The 18,125-nt window shown below is 34.2% G+C and overlaps 1 protein-coding gene across 2 annotated transcripts; it reads left to right on the forward strand.

The window, feature by feature from the left end:
• Positions 1-9,796: 9,796 nt before the first annotated feature.
• LOC128234276 (collagen alpha-1(VIII) chain-like) lies at positions 9,797-17,843 on the forward strand. 2 transcript variants are annotated; one of them, XM_052948545.1, is made up of 4 exons: positions 9,797-10,057; positions 12,875-13,064; positions 16,348-16,404; positions 16,752-17,843. In XM_052948545.1, the coding sequence occupies exons 2-4, from the start codon at positions 12,875-12,877 to the stop codon at positions 17,159-17,161; spliced, it is 657 nt and encodes a 218-aa protein (XP_052804505.1). In that variant the 5' UTR covers positions 9,797-10,057; the 3' UTR covers positions 17,162-17,843. The 2 variants fall into 2 exon arrangements, with proteins under 2 accessions (XP_052804505.1, XP_052804425.1); XM_052948465.1 differs by lacking the exon at positions 9,797-10,057 and adding an exon at positions 10,387-10,518.
• The last annotated feature ends 282 nt before the right edge of the window (positions 17,844-18,125 follow it).

Raw genomic sequence — 18,125 nt, forward strand, 5'->3', positions numbered from 1 at the left:
AGGTTACATAACTTCATTTTATCCGAAATACAAATTATGACCCTTGATTGACTTATGAAGTGTGTTTAAAATTTGCCATCAATTTGTGATCATAACTTGAATTGTATATACTGTTTGCTCTTTAACTTGATTCTTTACACGGTTATGTGAGATAAGTATGCATTTCCTTCAAAGATATCCAGATCTTTTGAACCTATTTATAACGAAGAATACAACTTTTGGAGGTGAGTACTGTAATCAATGTGTACTGTACTGTTTAAACAAAGCGACGTGCAGTCGAGCGCGTTGTTCTACGAAAACTTGTTTTGATAATACAAGGTAAACTACAGCGAAAAGCCCAGTAGACATGCACATTGAACTGTAATCTTGTTCAGAGGCACACGGGCAACATACAACTTAGTGAACATACAAAAAAACGAGAGGCACACAATCTTTCAAGACAACATAGAAGATAATTGTTTCAGTAGACGATTATAGTTATACTATTATTCTACCGATTGAACACCAAACACAAGTCACGAGTGAAATATTTACTTTCGGTGTTTACAATGTGAAATATATTGTATTTTTTGTACTGAAAAATGTTTTTTTTCTTCTTTTATTTAATGCCTTAAAAGGAGTTAATTGTAGATTGTTTTATAGGAAAGCGCGCTAAATTGTATGCAAAAGTAACCTCATTTCGGAATATTTAATCGTTGAAATTGTGTGATAGCTCGGTTTGCTCTGACGTCTGATGCGGGCTAACATTCCGAAATAGTGAAAATATAAAAGAAAATTCATTGTTTGAAACAATGGACTACAATTTTCTTTCTCTAATAAAAAAACAACAGAAAGCATAAAATAAACATTACATGGAAAATGAACATACTGTTACCCATTCATGTGAGGATAACCGCCTTGAAACGTCAGCACAATTCCTGTGTCGGTATATTTAGGAAGAAATTACGAAAACCATCTTTCAATCATGGAATTGAAAATCTCTTTCTCAATTAAAAAACAACAACAACACAATACATTTCTTTGATACCACAAAGTATTGATCTTTCATCGAATGGAACATCTCAAATAGCGAATATCGCCCATTGAAAACCAGAAGGGCTCAACTACACATTTCATAGTTTTGAGTAAATGACGATTAAAGATTTGAGTGAGTATTATAAATCTGTTTATGTTTAGATCCACATGAAAATGCATACATATATCAGTATACATCAAGTTTATTTGCACAACAAATTTGAGTTTTCCAAAGCAAGATATTATGCCTTATTTGGTATGTTTTGTTAATGAGTCCTTTTGGCTCTAACATTAATATTATTTTCAATGTTACGTTTGCAAAGCTAAAAGACTCAACAGGTTATACATATCAGAACATAAACCGTTGTACTCGAGCAGTTCACTGTATTTGCGTTTCTTCACATATTGTATCTATATTTAAGTCATTGACAATTGATCAAACATCACACACATCACATTCAACATACAACGTCAATGTCATCTACTCAATGTCTGTGTCAGATTCATCCTCTAGAATATCTGGACAGGCTAAGCGGTCTTTAACTTTTGCATTTGTCGGCAACATCTCATAGAACCTCCAGTACTGTTCAGGTATTACTAAACTTTTGCAAAGGTCCAACAAATCCCTCTTCTTTGCTACAGAGATTGGATTTTTTCTTTATATTTCATTGGCAATTTCTGGATGGTTGCGGGTTGTCGTCCTCTGGATGTTTTACCAACATTGATTGATCTGAACTCTGTTTCTTCAAAGTAATGTTTTACTAGGATCTGGTCTGGGGTTTCTTTAGACACTTTCAAAATTTTAATTTTCAACCAATTCACTTTAACTCCTTCAGTGTCAGTTTTGAAATTTTTATAGTTTGTTTTAGGGTGCTCTTTCAGATCATAAAAGCTGTCGAATCTCATGGGCACTACTGTGTAAGGGTTGTTACGACGTGCCATCTGGAAAATAGTGTCCCACTGATCCGGTGAAAAAATCGATGTGCGCTTCTTTGCATGTTCGATTGCAGAGTGCATGGAGTCACACTCCATCTGGGTGTGACCGGATTCTAGAAACTTCTGTTCAATTACTTTGATGTGTGGGTGGTTACACACTGTGTACAATAAACCCGAAGCCAAAAATTGATTCCGGTTTTGGCCCGCGCAACAGTCAGAATAAAGTATTACATGATTCACAGTTGACGGCAATGAGTTTATATGGGTCATGACACAGGTACCAATTTCTGATGATCCTCTCTGACCGTGTGTCTCATCCCATACGTAGCATGTCCCTTTCCTATCAGCAAGTGAGTAAAATGTTAGGTTGTAAGTATTTTACTTCCTTTTGTAGTATACTTGACTAACATTAGAACACGGGGTTGGAAGTACTGCTTCGAGATCGAAAGTTGCAGCGTAGACAGATTTGTTAGACTTTGCCCTTTGCTTATCACGTTCCTTTTCTTGCCTAGATATTTCCTTTCTTTCCATATGTGGAGTTTGCTCGGATTCATCATCTGGAGATAAAATTCCTGTTCTTTTCTTTTCGTCATATGTGTGACACGTTTGACAAGCATCCTTCTTTGGTTTGTGGAATGAGAAATTGTACTCTTTGCAAAATATGTTGCGGTATATTCCCTCAGAAACTGGCTGGACTTCATCCTCTTGACATTTGATTTTGTATAGCTGATGCATTTTTCGGATTGTAAGGTCTTGTTCAAGGAACTTTCTCTGGGTCTGTTTTCTCTTATAATGTGACTCCACCACTGGAAATGATTCGATATGTGTTTTGATATAGTCTGTTCTATCAATGCCTGTTTTATTGGCTGGTGTATGTTTGCCTCGTTGATCGGTTCCACTATAAGCTCCATGTTGTTTCTTTTGAAGTGTACACCTGACCAATTTATCTCCAATGCATAACGTTCTCAGGAAAAATTGTTTGCATACTCTCATCCGCTGTGTTCCAACTGGTAAAAAGTAACGTCTTGAAATATGCTTGTATGTGCGACCATATCTCTTGCTAGTTGCTCTGATCTCAATGTGTTGACATATGAAGTCACGCTTGCGTTCAAATGTCATATCTTTATCATAGTAGTAGTTAAAGATATTAAGTCTCGTTTCCTCAGGAACATTTTCTAAGCACTTGTTTTTGCAGTTGTTGCAGTTAGCAGGTGTACCGATTTTGACGCAATTACTCTTTTGTTTGCAGCGGATATATAGGCTTTGCCTGTGTTTCGGTTATCTTTTCTTATGGACTTTTTCCACTGTTCAGTATTTGGTGTACGTTTTCTCGTCAGTTTAACTTTCTTTGGAGAAACATATTCCGCTCCTTTTCTTGGTGTTATTACTGCGCCAGTAGGTTTTGAAGATTTTAAAGGTGTTTTAGGCATTGTATTTGCATTCTGTTCATAGGAACTTGAATTGGCTTGGACTGGTGTGGATGTGTCTCCTGATTTGCTAGTGTGCTTATTTAAAATCACTCCTTGAACACATGCGTCATAATGTTCAAATCCGCGTACAGCCAGGTATAACAATTTAATCTCATCCAACACTGTAGGCTCACGAGGGTTTAAATCTGGAGAAACATGAATGATTGGATTGTTCAGTCTGCTAGTGTATATCGTGATATTCTTGTTCAAGAAGTTTGCAGTGGCAAGAGGCAAAATGTCAGACATCTCAACATTCCAGACACCCTCTCATTTTAGTTGGTTAACCTTTTCAACATATTGTTCTGATATGTCAAGCTCATCCATGCTTCTATTTGCCATATAACCTTTGTAATGTTCTTCATTTTCCAGCAGATGTTTATACAATTCCGATCTGAATTCATACATTGAAAATTGTGAAGTAATTTGAGAAAGAACGGCATTAAAATAACAGTTTCCGTCAGGATTAATGCTTTTTCTTTCTAATCTATTACTATCCAGCAGATTTGACAACCTTTTTTCAGCAAACCTCTGCAAGATTGAATTGACGTTATGTTCTGTCCTACTCTTTCTTAAAACTCTTTGCAATTCATCACCAGATGCCTCCCTTTGTTTTTCTTTGGAGTGAATGTTTTGTCTGTTGATTTTCTTTGAATTCTTGTTACGATTGTCACGTGTCTGTGCTAGTCTCATTCCCTCTTTCCTCATCCACTTTGATTTTCTTTTTATCAATGGTGTTGTGTCACTATCCTCACACGAGAGGCTTTCATTTGAAGGTAAGTAAGTTTTGTCATGATCGCTGTCGTCCAATTCTGAAGACTCAGTGGATACTTGTTTAGCTTGTCGTTTTCTTTTCTTTTGTAACCGTTTCTGAATTTGACACAAGGGGATATCGTCATCGGAAGATTCACTCTTTGGCTGAGCTGGCTTCTCATTAGGTCTCTCTGGCTGAGCTGGCCTGTATGGCGGTCTCTCTGGCAGAGTTGGACTGTTGGGCGATCTCTCTGGCTCAGTTTGCTTCTCGATAGGTCTCTCTGGCTCAGTTGGCTTCTCATTCGGCTCAAGCTCAGCTAGCTTCTCAGATTGTCTCTCTGGCTCAGTACATTTATGTGTCGATGGTAGCAGTCCATCTGTGCCTGGAAGTGGTGTTGCGTAGAACTCCTCATCCGACCATTCTGGATCTGCGTCCATTTTGTTGATAATTAGGAATTCTGAAGAAAAAAACATTTACATACAAGATGGTAGCTTAATAGCAAAGAAACAACTTTTAGTGTTTTAGCAATCTTCGATCCTGATTTGTTTTAGACAAATTTGTCAAGTTCTTGTAGCAAATTTATAAATTAGCGGAAGCCAGAATGGCTCAACAGAAAAATTATGCGCAAAAAAATACAGAAAGGGTAGCAATCATTTTTCAATATTTTGTTTTTTATATATTTTGAATACTTTGCTTTGCATTTTTTTGTTCAAATACCCCTATTTACAAATGGATATCGTAATGTCATGCAGGATTTAATTGGTTGCCAAAAGGTCTCATCAGCACTCTGTTGCATCAACTAAGTTGCAGTCATTATAAATGTTCCTAAAAATAAGTAACTTAATAACTTGGCAGTCCATTATAAAATATAGAAAATATAGTTTACTTACCAGTAATAGTTTATTCTAATATTCACAGTTTGTTGTATCTTTTACATATCCTACATGCAGCTTACACTGAAATTCCTGTGAACTACAGTAATCACTTCATGCTAATCTTTACACAACAAGAACAATACAGACACCACTGTATCACATAACAAGATAAAGTCTGACTTCAGCTTCAACATAGGTGTTTCTACTAATTAGTTTTCATTGCCTGGACAGTATCATACTTGAAGGGCTTATCAGCACATTGTTATGCTGTTGAGTCCTTCTGGCCATATCTGTGTAGTTTATGAGCCCTTATGGACCCATAATTTTCCACTGTTTGCTGTTGAGTCCTTTTTATAAAATGACAAAATATGTCCTATTTATACAAATATATCTACAATACTAATTTTGCATGAAGATAACATCCAAACTAGTTGAAATATGTCATAAAGTCAATTTTGACCAAAACTGCTGTTGAGCCCATCTGGCTTTCAATGGGCGATATGCTGTTGTGTAGGCCAGCATTTTCCAGTTCCGCCAAAACGTTAAAGTAAAAAAACATGAAGATGACAGTTTCGTATATTTCATGAAGTGCTTTCAAAAATAATATCCGTTATTTTTTTAATACAGGGCTTGTCATTGTTTTCCCAAGATGGAGAATGCAGCCGTAGTATTCACGAAAATAATGGAACAGGTGCGCTAAAAATCGGGAAGAAAAATGTGTAAAAATATATTCTTTAATAATCTTAACAAATGTACAGTGTCAGGAATGCGCATTATTAAAATATTTTAATCGGTCTCTTATCTGTTGCTGTGAATTGTGTCATTAGATCCTGAAAGTCAAACAATTATCTGTCGGTTCGTGAATTGTACTCCTTCAATTTGTCAATATCGAGACGCCTTTATCGGCTCTTAGAGTTAGCCACGCCTTTCGCAGTAAAAAAATGACTGATTAAAGGGTTTACTTAACGCACATTCCGTACACATCATGGTTTTAAGAAGAATAATAAATGGACTTGTTTTTACTCCAATTTTAGCGCACTTGCTTCATTATATTAGTATCAAATACTACGGCTAGATTCTTCATCGTGTTTCGGATATAAACGGTGTTTTGTTGGTTTCAAAATTATGCATATACCAAATGCATAAACTTTCAACGCTCAGGAGCAACTTGTATTAAACTTTGCTAAATTGTCGACGATTATCTTTTGGCTAGTTTGCAGATTTTAGTAAATTTATTGGATACATATTGACCAATCAGTACTCATACTGGCTTACTTTCACACAACCAAAAAGTAAATTAGTTTTATATAATTGGCTGCAGGATAAAGATCAAAGTGTTTGAAGTAAAACAGTGAGAAGTTATTGCGTTCAATGAAAATAAGTTCAGACATTTACATTAATTCGCTTAACAGCTTACTCGAGAACGCGTTAAAATACATTGATATGCATGGGAAATAAAGCCCAATGGTTATTTAATTCGTGAATACATTATGATTTACATCTCCACCTCCGTCACCAAGTTTTTTCATGGATATTTTGTACAAATGAAAATAATGAGTCAACGTATTTGTGTTACATGTGAACATATTGCAGTTGTAAACATCTCCTTAACATCTACGTTAATATACCTACAGCCAATGATTTAAAACCTGCTTGTCGATAGGATATCTAGTTTGCGCGTTTAAAGGGTTTGTTGGTATATATATGTTTTTTCGATAAATATGGACCAATCAATATTTATTTTGGCCAAATTTAACCACACCAAACATATGGCCAGGTTTGATACATCTGGTCACTGTGGCTGTATTCATAAAGCTTCTAAGTGAAAAAAACAACAACAACTAAGTGAAAAAATCGGCCTAGATGGCATAGGTGTTGAAATGTTTAAAATATTTCTTATTTTATATGCTGATGATATCGTTATATTGGCAAATACTGAAAATGAGATCAGATGTTTAACTTGAATATTGTAACAGATGGAAGCGTGTAGTAAATACTATGAAAACTAAAATTATGATATTTTCTAAGGGAAGACGACTGAGAAGGGGTATGAAGTTTTATTTCAACAATGTTGTCTTACCTTGGTATTGTGTTTAGCAATGGAGGATCGGTTTCTGTTGCACAAACAACAATAGCTGGTCAAGCACTAAAAGCTAGATTTCAAATAAATAAATATCCTTATAAATTTACTAGCATATCAGTTAAACATAGACTTGATAAACTTGTTACGCCTTTTTTCAATTATGATGGAGAAGTCTGGGGATTTGCTCAAGGCAATCAAGTTGAACGAGTTCATTTACAATTCATTCTGTAAACGTCTTCTCGGTGTAGGATAGACGACACAAAATGTTTAAGACCAGAAGGCATATGAGTATAGTTAAATACTGGGTGAAACTAAACCAAAGTAATGATAGTAAGTATTATAAAGATGTTTATAACATGTTGAAAACAGATATGAAACAGAATCCTAAGTAACCAAATTGGTGTTCATTCACAAAAGACCTGCTTTTTAGTCTAGGTCTATATGACTTGGTTTTCCAAGAAAGTCGAAATACTAAGCTATTTTTTGTGTTTAGCGAAACAAAGGTTAACAAATAATTTCATACAAGATTGGCAAAGAAGATTAGAAATGTCCAGTAGGGCTTGATTTTACAAATATGTGTCAGGATTTCGATTTTAACTATATCTTGACATATCAAATACTATTAAATTCAGAATGTCGGTGTCTTCACATAGATTAAACATTGAAACGGGTCGATGGAATAGACCAAGTCAAGTCAAGTCAAAGTTTATTAGCATAAACGTAAAAATGTCATTGCTATTAAACTGCAAACACTCGTAAATACAAAATACAAAATAAATGACGGTGAACAAGTTATTTATATACAAACTCAAATGTAACTATTCAATAATGAGAAAAGTATGTTGTTATATATTTACAAAATGAACTAGATCAATTTAAGTTACCCATGTACACAATAATACTTTTAGTTTGTAAATAGCATGCATGATGAAAATATCTGGTTTGAATATTGTTATATATAAGAACAGATTTAACTAATGGACCAGTTACATATAAGAGAGGGGTACTCGAAAAGTAAGTATCGCATAAGAACGTGCACGAGGATTTCGTGTTTGACAAATCTCCCACTGTCTTAGTTTAATAGAATGATACTTTTTAGTGTCTATACATGTGAGTTTTAAATTCTAGTTTGGATTTATATATTGGTGGATTATCTATTTAAATGCTTTTACTTTACTTACTTAACTGTTCTAGTTCATTTGAATATAACAATAACATGTACATATTTACAACTTAATTACTACGTAAGTATGCTAGATATATAAATTTTGCAAGTTTATGGAATAGACCGCAATCGACGCCCCTAAATGATCGTATATGCACGGTTTGTTCTTAACTAGAAGACGAATACCACTTTCTTCTAGAATGCACATTGTATACTGACCTAAAGGTGAGATATATACCTAGGTACCATAGACAATAGCCTAGTATGCATTAAGTAGTTGAACTCAACAACACAGAAAATAAAACTATTTTTGAAAAATCTAAGTGTGTTTATATTCAAGGCTTTTAAACAAAATGCTCTGTTTTGTTCTGTAGTGTGCTGTGTACGACTAAATACAATCATTCACGTTTAGAAAAATATAAACTTCAGGACTATTGATTTCAGGAGATTGGTTCAAGTACTAGTAGTACTTCAATACTTAGGTGGATTAGTTTGGCTGGAGACTAGTAACACGATTTCCTCGTGTTTTTGTGGGTATATGGGGAAAACGACTTTGTTTTCTTCACTCGAGGTTTTGTATTTGGTGAAATAAGAAGTTATTTTGAAATGTCTGAAAGCGAATATATAAATTTGATAATATTTCCCGCCCATCCCATCCCTATTTTCAGGTTGATTTTCCTGTTACACGTGCTCTATCAACATGCATATTTATTTTCATTTACAGAGTTCCACTGTTTGATTGCCTAACATAAGTTAGTAACGTATTTGTTACTTTTATGATTTAAGATTTACCGTATGTTTAGTTTCGTTCCAGTTGTTTCATGATGTTTTCTAAGATACCAGTCATTATTGATGTTGCTGATTCTAAAGACGGACGTGGCAACGATTGACCAAGGTTACGATCCAGATGTGCTCAGACGCTATAACCAATCTTCCAGCATCCGAATACTGCCTTTTCCTGTGTACACGTTCACCAAATACATTACCAATTCCTAAACTGTTTGTGTTGTTGTATTTTGAGATTAGTGAATAATTAGTTGACTCAGGTATTGAGTGAGTAAGGATGATTCCACACGGTTGCTTAAGTATCTGTCACAATGCCCAAATACGTACCAAATCGTATTGGAGCATAGAGAAAGCCTGTCCATTCGCTATGAATCATTTCAATATCATCCACGATTACTCATTTATGGAAAGGAATGCCTACTCGATGCCCGAAAGATTATATCCGATTAAGTTACGAATGCACTACAATACGCTTTGAAAAACTCGTAGCATATCGTAGCAGCTCGCAGATGCCTTACCGAATGTATACACGATCCGCCATGAATCAGTCGTGGGAAAACGTAGCCAAAACCGTGACTGTGAGAGCTATAAGCTGAACGAACAAAATCTAAACGAATGCGTTCTGTATTTAGTATATATACTGTTAATATGCCGAAATTAGACCTTTGGATAGGCAAAAGTCCGCGTATTAATTATTTTGATATAATTGATGGACGTTTTTTAATGCGTAAACTGTCTTTTTTTATTTTCTATCAGTCAGAAAAAAGTGCCTTTATGTTTTTAAATCTTATTGTGTCATCCAACATGCCTTTAAGAAAATCGTTGCTTTTCGTGTGTGCAAATGTAAATCTATATAGTTGAACCCTATTTGGTGCTTTGGAAAATTTTGAGAGACACCTTCCCACATGACTTTGGATGGACTGGTGTGGGTGTTCATAAGTAGAACTACGACCTATCACAGCACCTTAACACTCGCAGGTGAGATAAATAAATATATAAATCAATGTATATGAATCATTTGCTTAGTGTTTAGACCAATTCATACGGCTAGCGTAGGAGTAAATTACCTGCAATTTACACACACACAAAGAGGTATTGTTAACGTCCTGCACAAACCCATATTTAAAAGAAATCCTTAATTTGAGGTGTCATAACGTTTTAAACACTCATCTGAAATTGTTATCTGAATTATGACGTAAAAGGCCATTCGATCTATTTACTTAAAATTATAGCAATGCGTGGTCGTTGTTTTTATACGATGAATTGCCAAATAGATTTAAAATGTGTAACGAATATGAATGCATGACTACTTCTTCAGCTATTAAGGCAAGGTTTTCCAATCCCGTTGAAACTATAAAAGGCATGGACGGGTTGTATATAAACATATATCGAATACACAGTCTGAAGTAAACAAAGGAATTAATATACTGTTGGTTCAGGTAAGCTTTGTTAGTTTTGTTGGTTTCGGCAGACAAGCGAGTTAAGGTTTCCCATCCATCACGAGGATGCAAAGATGTGTTTGTGCATTAAGGTAAGCCATCCATCATTAGGATACAAAGATGTGTTAGTGCATTAAGGTAAGATATCCATCATTACGATGTTAATATGTGTTAGTGCATTCACGGAAGGACATTCATCATTAGGATGCAAAGATGTGTAAGAGCATTAAGGTAAATCATCCATCATTAGGATGCAAAGATGTGTAAGAGCATAAAGGTAAGCCATCCATTATTAGGTTGCAAAGATGTGTTAGTGCATTAAGGTAAGCCATCAATCATTAGGATGCAAAGATGTGTAAGAGCATTAAGGTAAGCCATCCATCATAAGGATGCAAAGATGTGTAAGAGCATTAAGGTAAGCCATCCATCATAAGGATGCAAAGATGTGTAAGAGCATTAAGGTAAGCCATCCATCATAAGGATGCAAAGATGTGTAAGAGCATTAAGGTAAGCCATCCATCATAAGGATGCAAAGATGTGTTAGTGCATTACGGTAAGTCATCCATCATTAGGAGGCAAAAATGTGTTAGTGCATTACGGTAAGTCATCCATCATTAGGATGCAAAAATGTGTTAATGCATTAAGGTAAGCCATCCATCATTTGGATGCAAAAATGTGTTAGTACATTAAGGTAAGCCATATACCATTAGGATGCAAAGAGGTTTAAGTGCATTAAGGTAAGCCATTCATCATAAGGATGCAAAGATGTGTTCGTGCAATAAGGTAAGCCATCCATCATAAGGATGCAAAGATGTATTAGTGCATTAAGGTAAGCCATACACCATTAGAATGAAAAGAAGTTTTAGTGCATAAAGGTAAGCCATCCATCATTAGGATGCAAAAATGTGTTAGTGCATTAAGGTAAGCCATCCATCATTAGGATGCAAAGATGTGTTAGTGAGTTAAGGTAAGCCATACATTATTAGAATGCAAAGATGTGTTATTGCATTAAGGTAAGCCATCCATCATTAGGATGCAAAGATGTGTTAGTGAGGTAAGGTAAGCCATCCATCAAATGGAGGAAAAGATGTGTTAGTGCATTAAGGTAAACCATCCATCATTAGGATGCAAAGATATGTAAGAGCATTAAGGTAAGCCATCCATCATTAGGTTGCAAAAATGTGTTAAAGCATAGATATTTTTCTAATTTTAATTTATATTGATAAACCATCATTTTTGCATGGGTTACATTTTTATTAACTCCATAATGGGTATATGCATAATAATATATGAAAGGGATGTAATAAAACAAAATGTTGATATGGTTAAATATTGATTTTATTAGTTTGTTTCTTAAAAAACAAAATGTCTATTTTAAAAAGCTCACGGTGAAAATTTTAAATCATTAAAACTTAACATTTTGTGACTCTGAAATGAAACTTTACAAGTAGCTGTAGCATTTTTTTTGTTTTAATGACAGATGAATCACCTTAAATATATCAAACTCCCTCACTTTCAGGGCAAGGGATCACGTGACATCAAGGGGTTCTCACATTGGTCACCACGGGTCACAACCGATGTGAACAATGCAATCATTGGCCTAAATTTCAACTTTTGTAGAACGATGCAACGCTAAACTTTTGGCCAAGGATTGCATCATTAAAATACAAACAAATATAAAATATTGCACACATAAAGAAGCAGAAATAAAGCATAGTCTTTTATAGGCTAGAAATATTTTATATCCTCTCTGTCAAAAAAGTTATTAAGAAATTAACGTCACTTACTTGTGTGTTTACATCGGTTGTGACCCGTGGTGACCCATGTGAAGTCATGTGGTTCCACACACTGACTTTGTAAACTGATAGAAATAAAAATTAACTTGTCACAGAAGTGAAAGACATATCAATTGTATTTTATTCGTTCGCTCGTATTAACCAATGTAACTAGCGGAAACTCATCGTCGGATAACCCCGATACACTACTGCGCAAGACTCCGTAGTGAATGAAGTATAACGGAAGAATGTATCGTCGTTGCCAACGATGGCGGATACTGTGCCTCCCAAAATATTCCGGTTCTTAAATGACACAACAAATAACACTATTTAAAGAAGATTTAATTCTGAAAATTTTCACATGCTTTGAAGAATTACCTATCTGCATCATGGTAACATTAAGCGTCAAACAGGAAGTAAACAATATGTTATCATTGAACGACTTGTTATCGTTTGTGGCTAGTTTATAGCGGATTTTAAAATGTAAAAGCTTTTTACGTTACCTTTATCAAAACTTTCAAAAGAGTTTGAAATGAGAGTATTCCTCAAGATAAACAACCATATATGTTTTCTTTTTCTAGATGCAACACAGCTTATCAAATATGAATCCACTTTTCATCGGAGCCCTGCTTGCAGTATGTCTGAGTAATAGTGTACTTGGAAAGGCATCACCTTGGGACCAACAGCATCTTGCATTGTTGTCAAAGGTGACAGAGCTGGAACGTATCGTTAAAGAACTGCAGCAACATCAAAGCCTTGAAATTCGTACAGGTAATGTATTGATAATTTTTAGTGTTATTTTTTCGTTTATTTAAATAGGTTATTTGTCAAGGGTTTTAAAGTTCACGATTAATCGTGATATTAGAATTGAGAGCTTTCAACTTCACAATTTCGTTCAGTTTTAAAGATTGCGTCAAAAGCAGTAGGAGAATATACATGTCTTTGGAGACCGTTTCTATAGGGGTCTCATCTCCTTTAACCTGCTTTGGGCATTTAACCATCCTACTCAAACAGATTCATGCATAGTTTTCAGGACTGACATCTTTCAGATGTAAGATATCCTGTTTGTTTTTTAAATTATGACAAGAATGCTAATATTTTTATTTGTTACTACCATTATAAGACGTAAAGAGAATATCAGACACTACAAGTATGAATTGATATTAATAATGCGATGGTAAGTAAAGGACCAAGCCGAGGAACCAAAGCGATAATTTGATCTTGTCTAGCTGTACAAATATCAATACAGTATTTGAAGACGGAAATACAATTAAGAAGTTTGCATTTTTTAAAGTGACACTTTCAAAATCAATATATACACATGTATAACAAACATAAATTTTGAGTGATAAACTTTTAAGTACTAAATAATGCCTTTATGGAAAATATTACTTACTGATAGCATGATTGCAACCCAGTATTTAATAGCTAAAAACGTAAACATATTAAATGATTGGTGAGTGCTAAAAGATTTACTTTGATCAACAATCGTCTCATAAGGTAGAGTCAAGTGAAGTCAAACACCGTTTATTCACTCATACCATACACATGGCAAATGAGGTCATATACAAAACATATATACATGGCGGCAGATACATTGTTAAATTCAAACTACAATTCATATGATACCCAATACGAGTATCGGAGAGTCATTCACTTGAAATCAAAAAACATAATTGGCAAATCACAATTAATAAGGTTGTATCAATATTATAAATATTACTTTTAAATCACTTGTACATAGTAAAAAGATTATCTAATAATTATGTTGCTAATTTGAAAATGCGTTTTGAAAAATGATATATTTAATCATATTTGGCGATTGAAATACTGTAAAAGAACAGAAAGGCATACGAAAACCCCTTAATATATGAGAAAACCTATCCGAAACAAAATGATAGAAAGTCAAAGGGTTTTCAATTCAATGTTTTGTTTTTCTGACAAGAGACATGTTAAAAATACATCGCAGCTTGTTTCTAACTAACATCGTATTACGACGTCAATATGTCAATATTAATGTTTTACATAAGTATAATAATTTAAACTACAGCACATGTCATACATACATGTTTGTAAAAAATCTGCAAACCACAATGATTAACATATAGTTACTTAATTTTTGAAAGAAAAATATTAACAAATCTATATAGATTTATCTGTGTTTGCGTATTGCTTGTATTTATTAGTTTATCTAATTTGTATTGGGGTGTCTATAAAAGTAAGGTTTTAGAAACTGATTTCTATCATCGTCTAAGTATTGACATTCAAACAAATAATGAAATTCGTCCCCTAGTTTGTCATTGCAATGAGTACATAATCGTTCGTTTAGTGGTATTCTACGCCAATGCCTATTTCAATAGGCATTCTATGATTTCCTGTTCTAAATTTGATGAATGAAAATAACTGGTTATTTGGAAATCTAGTGAGATACTTTTCTAAACCAAGTCCTTTTTAAAAATTGTTAAATTAAACTGTTGCTTGCATATTCTATATTTGACAACCAATCATTTAGAAATAAATCGATTAGCTTTTGCTTTACATTGTTTATTACCACATTTATTACTTCTTGATTAAGCCATAGGTTATTCAGGTCACGTTTGATGAGATATATCCAGGGATATTTTTTCTTTGTTATTCTGTCATGTTGTCGCGGTTTCAAATTCACTAAACCGCGGGATCTGCTTTTTCCTTTTTAAATAATAAACCGGAACTCGTTGTAATATACTCGTTCACATTTATTCCATACAATCAAACAGTCAATCAGTCAGCATAACAGTACGTAATGGAACTCATCTTAACGCTATTGTACGTATAGGAACGTACATGAACGCAAAGGAACGTATGAACGTATGAACGGTTATCTGAAATAACCCAAACACAATAATCAAGACACATACATCATATACACAATAATAATCCAAATAATGCAATTAACATAGCAAATAGATGTTCACAGAGTATTTTCAGGACATTCAAAAATACTTAAAGTTACGAAAATGCTCTGAAGTTTTGTAGCTATCAAAAACCTTTCCGTTATATATTGTAGATTAACTTCATTTATAAAAAACAAAATGTTACAAAATATAACTTACTGAACATTGGTACGTATTCCGATTTATTTAACCAAAGCCCAAACATTCGTTCATGTCTTTTCACTCGCACCTCACTTACTGACCAAATTTACTTAAGCCCAGAGCCCTCGCAGCTGCCAGCAAATCAAAACACAAAACATTCTCATGGTAACCATGCTAAATATATTTTGTATACGTATTTTGCATATCCCAAGCAAATAATCTAAACAATGGGTCTGATTAATTTGTTCTATTATTACTACAATGAATCATACTCGTTAGCGACCTACAAAGCTGATGAATTGAATAAACATATTCCTAGCTGCGGCACACATCTAATGGAAGTGCTATAGTTATATATAACTTAATATATTAGTGATGAGAGTGTATTATTGTATGGTGTATGTAGGCTTCCCCAAACAACAATATTTCTTTCTTCTATATCGATTAAAAGGGTTTCATGCCTGTTTCGCCATAGACAATGTAGTTTGATGTTGATCGTTTTAATTTATGAACATATTTTAAGTAATTAAGTTGAACCCTTTCCAGTATGCTATTGTTACCAAAATCCCCAAATTTTGGCACCATATAACAAAATAGGTTTAATTGTTATATCAAAAAGAGTTCTATTCGGAGGTCACCAGGTAATGAGAGGCGATTTGAGTTTCTTATTAGACTAAACTTTGCACGTGTTTCGTGTGAAGCTTTGTTTTTTAAATACTGTGTTTTCTGCACCTTTCTTTTAAATTAAACTGGGTATCCTCCATTGAACCATTGTTTTCGACATTGAACCATCCTTTTTGGTATATTAAAACATTTGTATTAGTTGCGGTAAATTTTATTTGGGAGTCAAAGTCCGTCTTTAAAAGTTGGCGTCTCATTTAAGATAACAAACATAACTTACAATTGATTATTAATTGGCATCATGTTTAAAAACACAAAAAGTACGTGTACATGGACTTAAAATTGACATCACACTTCAGATAAAGACGAATTATCCCGGCAAGCCAGACAAGCCGAGCTATCAAACGTACGATACGGTAAGTCCACATTTAGACTTATTCATAATGGATTTGTCGTTAAAAACTATGCTTTAAAATCTTCAATTCATATGCATGTCTTGTATTCTGTAAATAGTAACAGATAGATGGTTGATGTTGAAAGGAAATGCTAAAGTCGGAAAATAGCAGCACTTCTTATTTTGAAATTATGAAGTCATTTTTCATTTGGTTACTACATATAACTTTGGAATTAAGTTAATTAATTTAATGAGTCATGAAAAATGCAAAAAGATATTTACAATAATGCAGGAGCTTGTGATTTAATCAATAACCTTCCATCCATAACTTACATTAAGATATAGCGACCATTATTCTTGTCTTTCCAGATGGTGGTGAGTCCGGTTTCTACGTGACCATGGATAAACCACAAGAAGTAGAAACCAAAATGCCTCTGAAGTTTGATGACGTTGTGACAAACATAGGCGGGGCTTATGATACACAAACCGGGATCTATACTGCTCCTGTGACTGGTACCTACATGTTTGCACTAAATGCCGTCTGTGCTGCACGCAACTTTCTGCATCTGGCCATCTATAAAAACAACGCGCCTGCGTTTAAAGTAATATGTGATGATTTAAAAGGGGAGATACAACATCAAGGCGGTGGCACCACGATTTTGAGACTGCAAAGAGGTGACAGGATATATGTGACTATGATGTTTCCGCTTGGAACTGTTGGTGAAGTCAGAGGTAATGGGATGACGTCATTTTCCGGATACCTGTTGAAAGAGTTATAATAGAAAAATGTAAAACTGTATGTAAATTCCATAATGCAGATTTTTTGTGAACGGATACATGCGCTGAATTTTATTGATGTAATTCTTTGATTGTTTTAAGTAAAGAAATAAGGCTAAATAGGGACAACTTTCCACCGAGAGTACGACGAATATCGTTAGATCACAAACTGTAGTTGAATGACGAATGAATATTTATAATTTTATTGATTTTTTTGAATCTGCAAAATGAAGCAAATTTCGGTTATACTAATGGAAAAAGCAATTGTACGATACATTCGTAAACCGATGTTCCCAAGAATTTTATGCCAATACTGTTTCTATGCCAATACTCTTTCTATGCCAACAGCCTATATTGCTATTGCTTTTCATGATACATTTATTCATTGCTTTTACAAGTGAAACCTTTATTGATGGTTATATTGAGCGTTGTATTCAAATGAGGTTTTACGATTGACCAACTGCTTTTGTTATAGTTGAAATGGGAGATGAACACATTTTTCGATTAAAGTGACCTGAGAAGTTATAGCTTTTAAGAAATCCGTGTTATAGATATAAAAACATGCCTTAACATGAACGTTTATTTGATTTCAAAGGAGGTCAACAATCTCATTTTGTTTATTAATATTACACGTATTAGTCATTATTTGCCTTAATTTCCATAGAAATAAATTGTTACAAACTAGGTTGTTGTTTTCTTCTTCACTTCAATATAACAACATGTGTATTGTAAATAGAATGGGCACCTTTTCATAAATGTTTTACTAAGATTTACATGTAAGGAAAAAGGTTTAAAAAATCTTAAAAGTGATATACCAATTGTATGATATTGTCGCTCTATCACTGCTGTCGTTGCTGTTTGTGGGCTCGACCAATCGAAGAGTAATGAGCGCTATACTACTCGCCCGGCGTTTGTGTCCTATTTAGGTTTTAGGGCAAGTTGGACTGTTCACCTAAACACCAATAC

This window comes from Mya arenaria, chromosome 1 (assembly GCF_026914265.1).
Source record: "Mya arenaria isolate MELC-2E11 chromosome 1, ASM2691426v1".
Classification (NCBI taxonomy): Eukaryota; Metazoa; Mollusca; class Bivalvia; order Myida; family Myidae; genus Mya; species Mya arenaria.

Excerpts from the sequence above, each read along its gene's own strand:
- LOC128234276 (XM_052948545.1), top strand. The coding sequence starts at position 12,875 with ATGCAACACAGCTTATCAAATATGAATCCACTTTTCATCGGAGCCCTG. Across the intron at positions 13,065-16,347 it reads AAGCCTTGAAATTCGTACAG|ATAAAGACGAATTATCCCGG; the intron begins GTAATGTATTGA and ends ATCACACTTCAG. Across the intron at positions 16,405-16,751 it reads GCTATCAAACGTACGATACG|ATGGTGGTGAGTCCGGTTTC; the intron begins GTAAGTCCACAT and ends TTGTCTTTCCAG.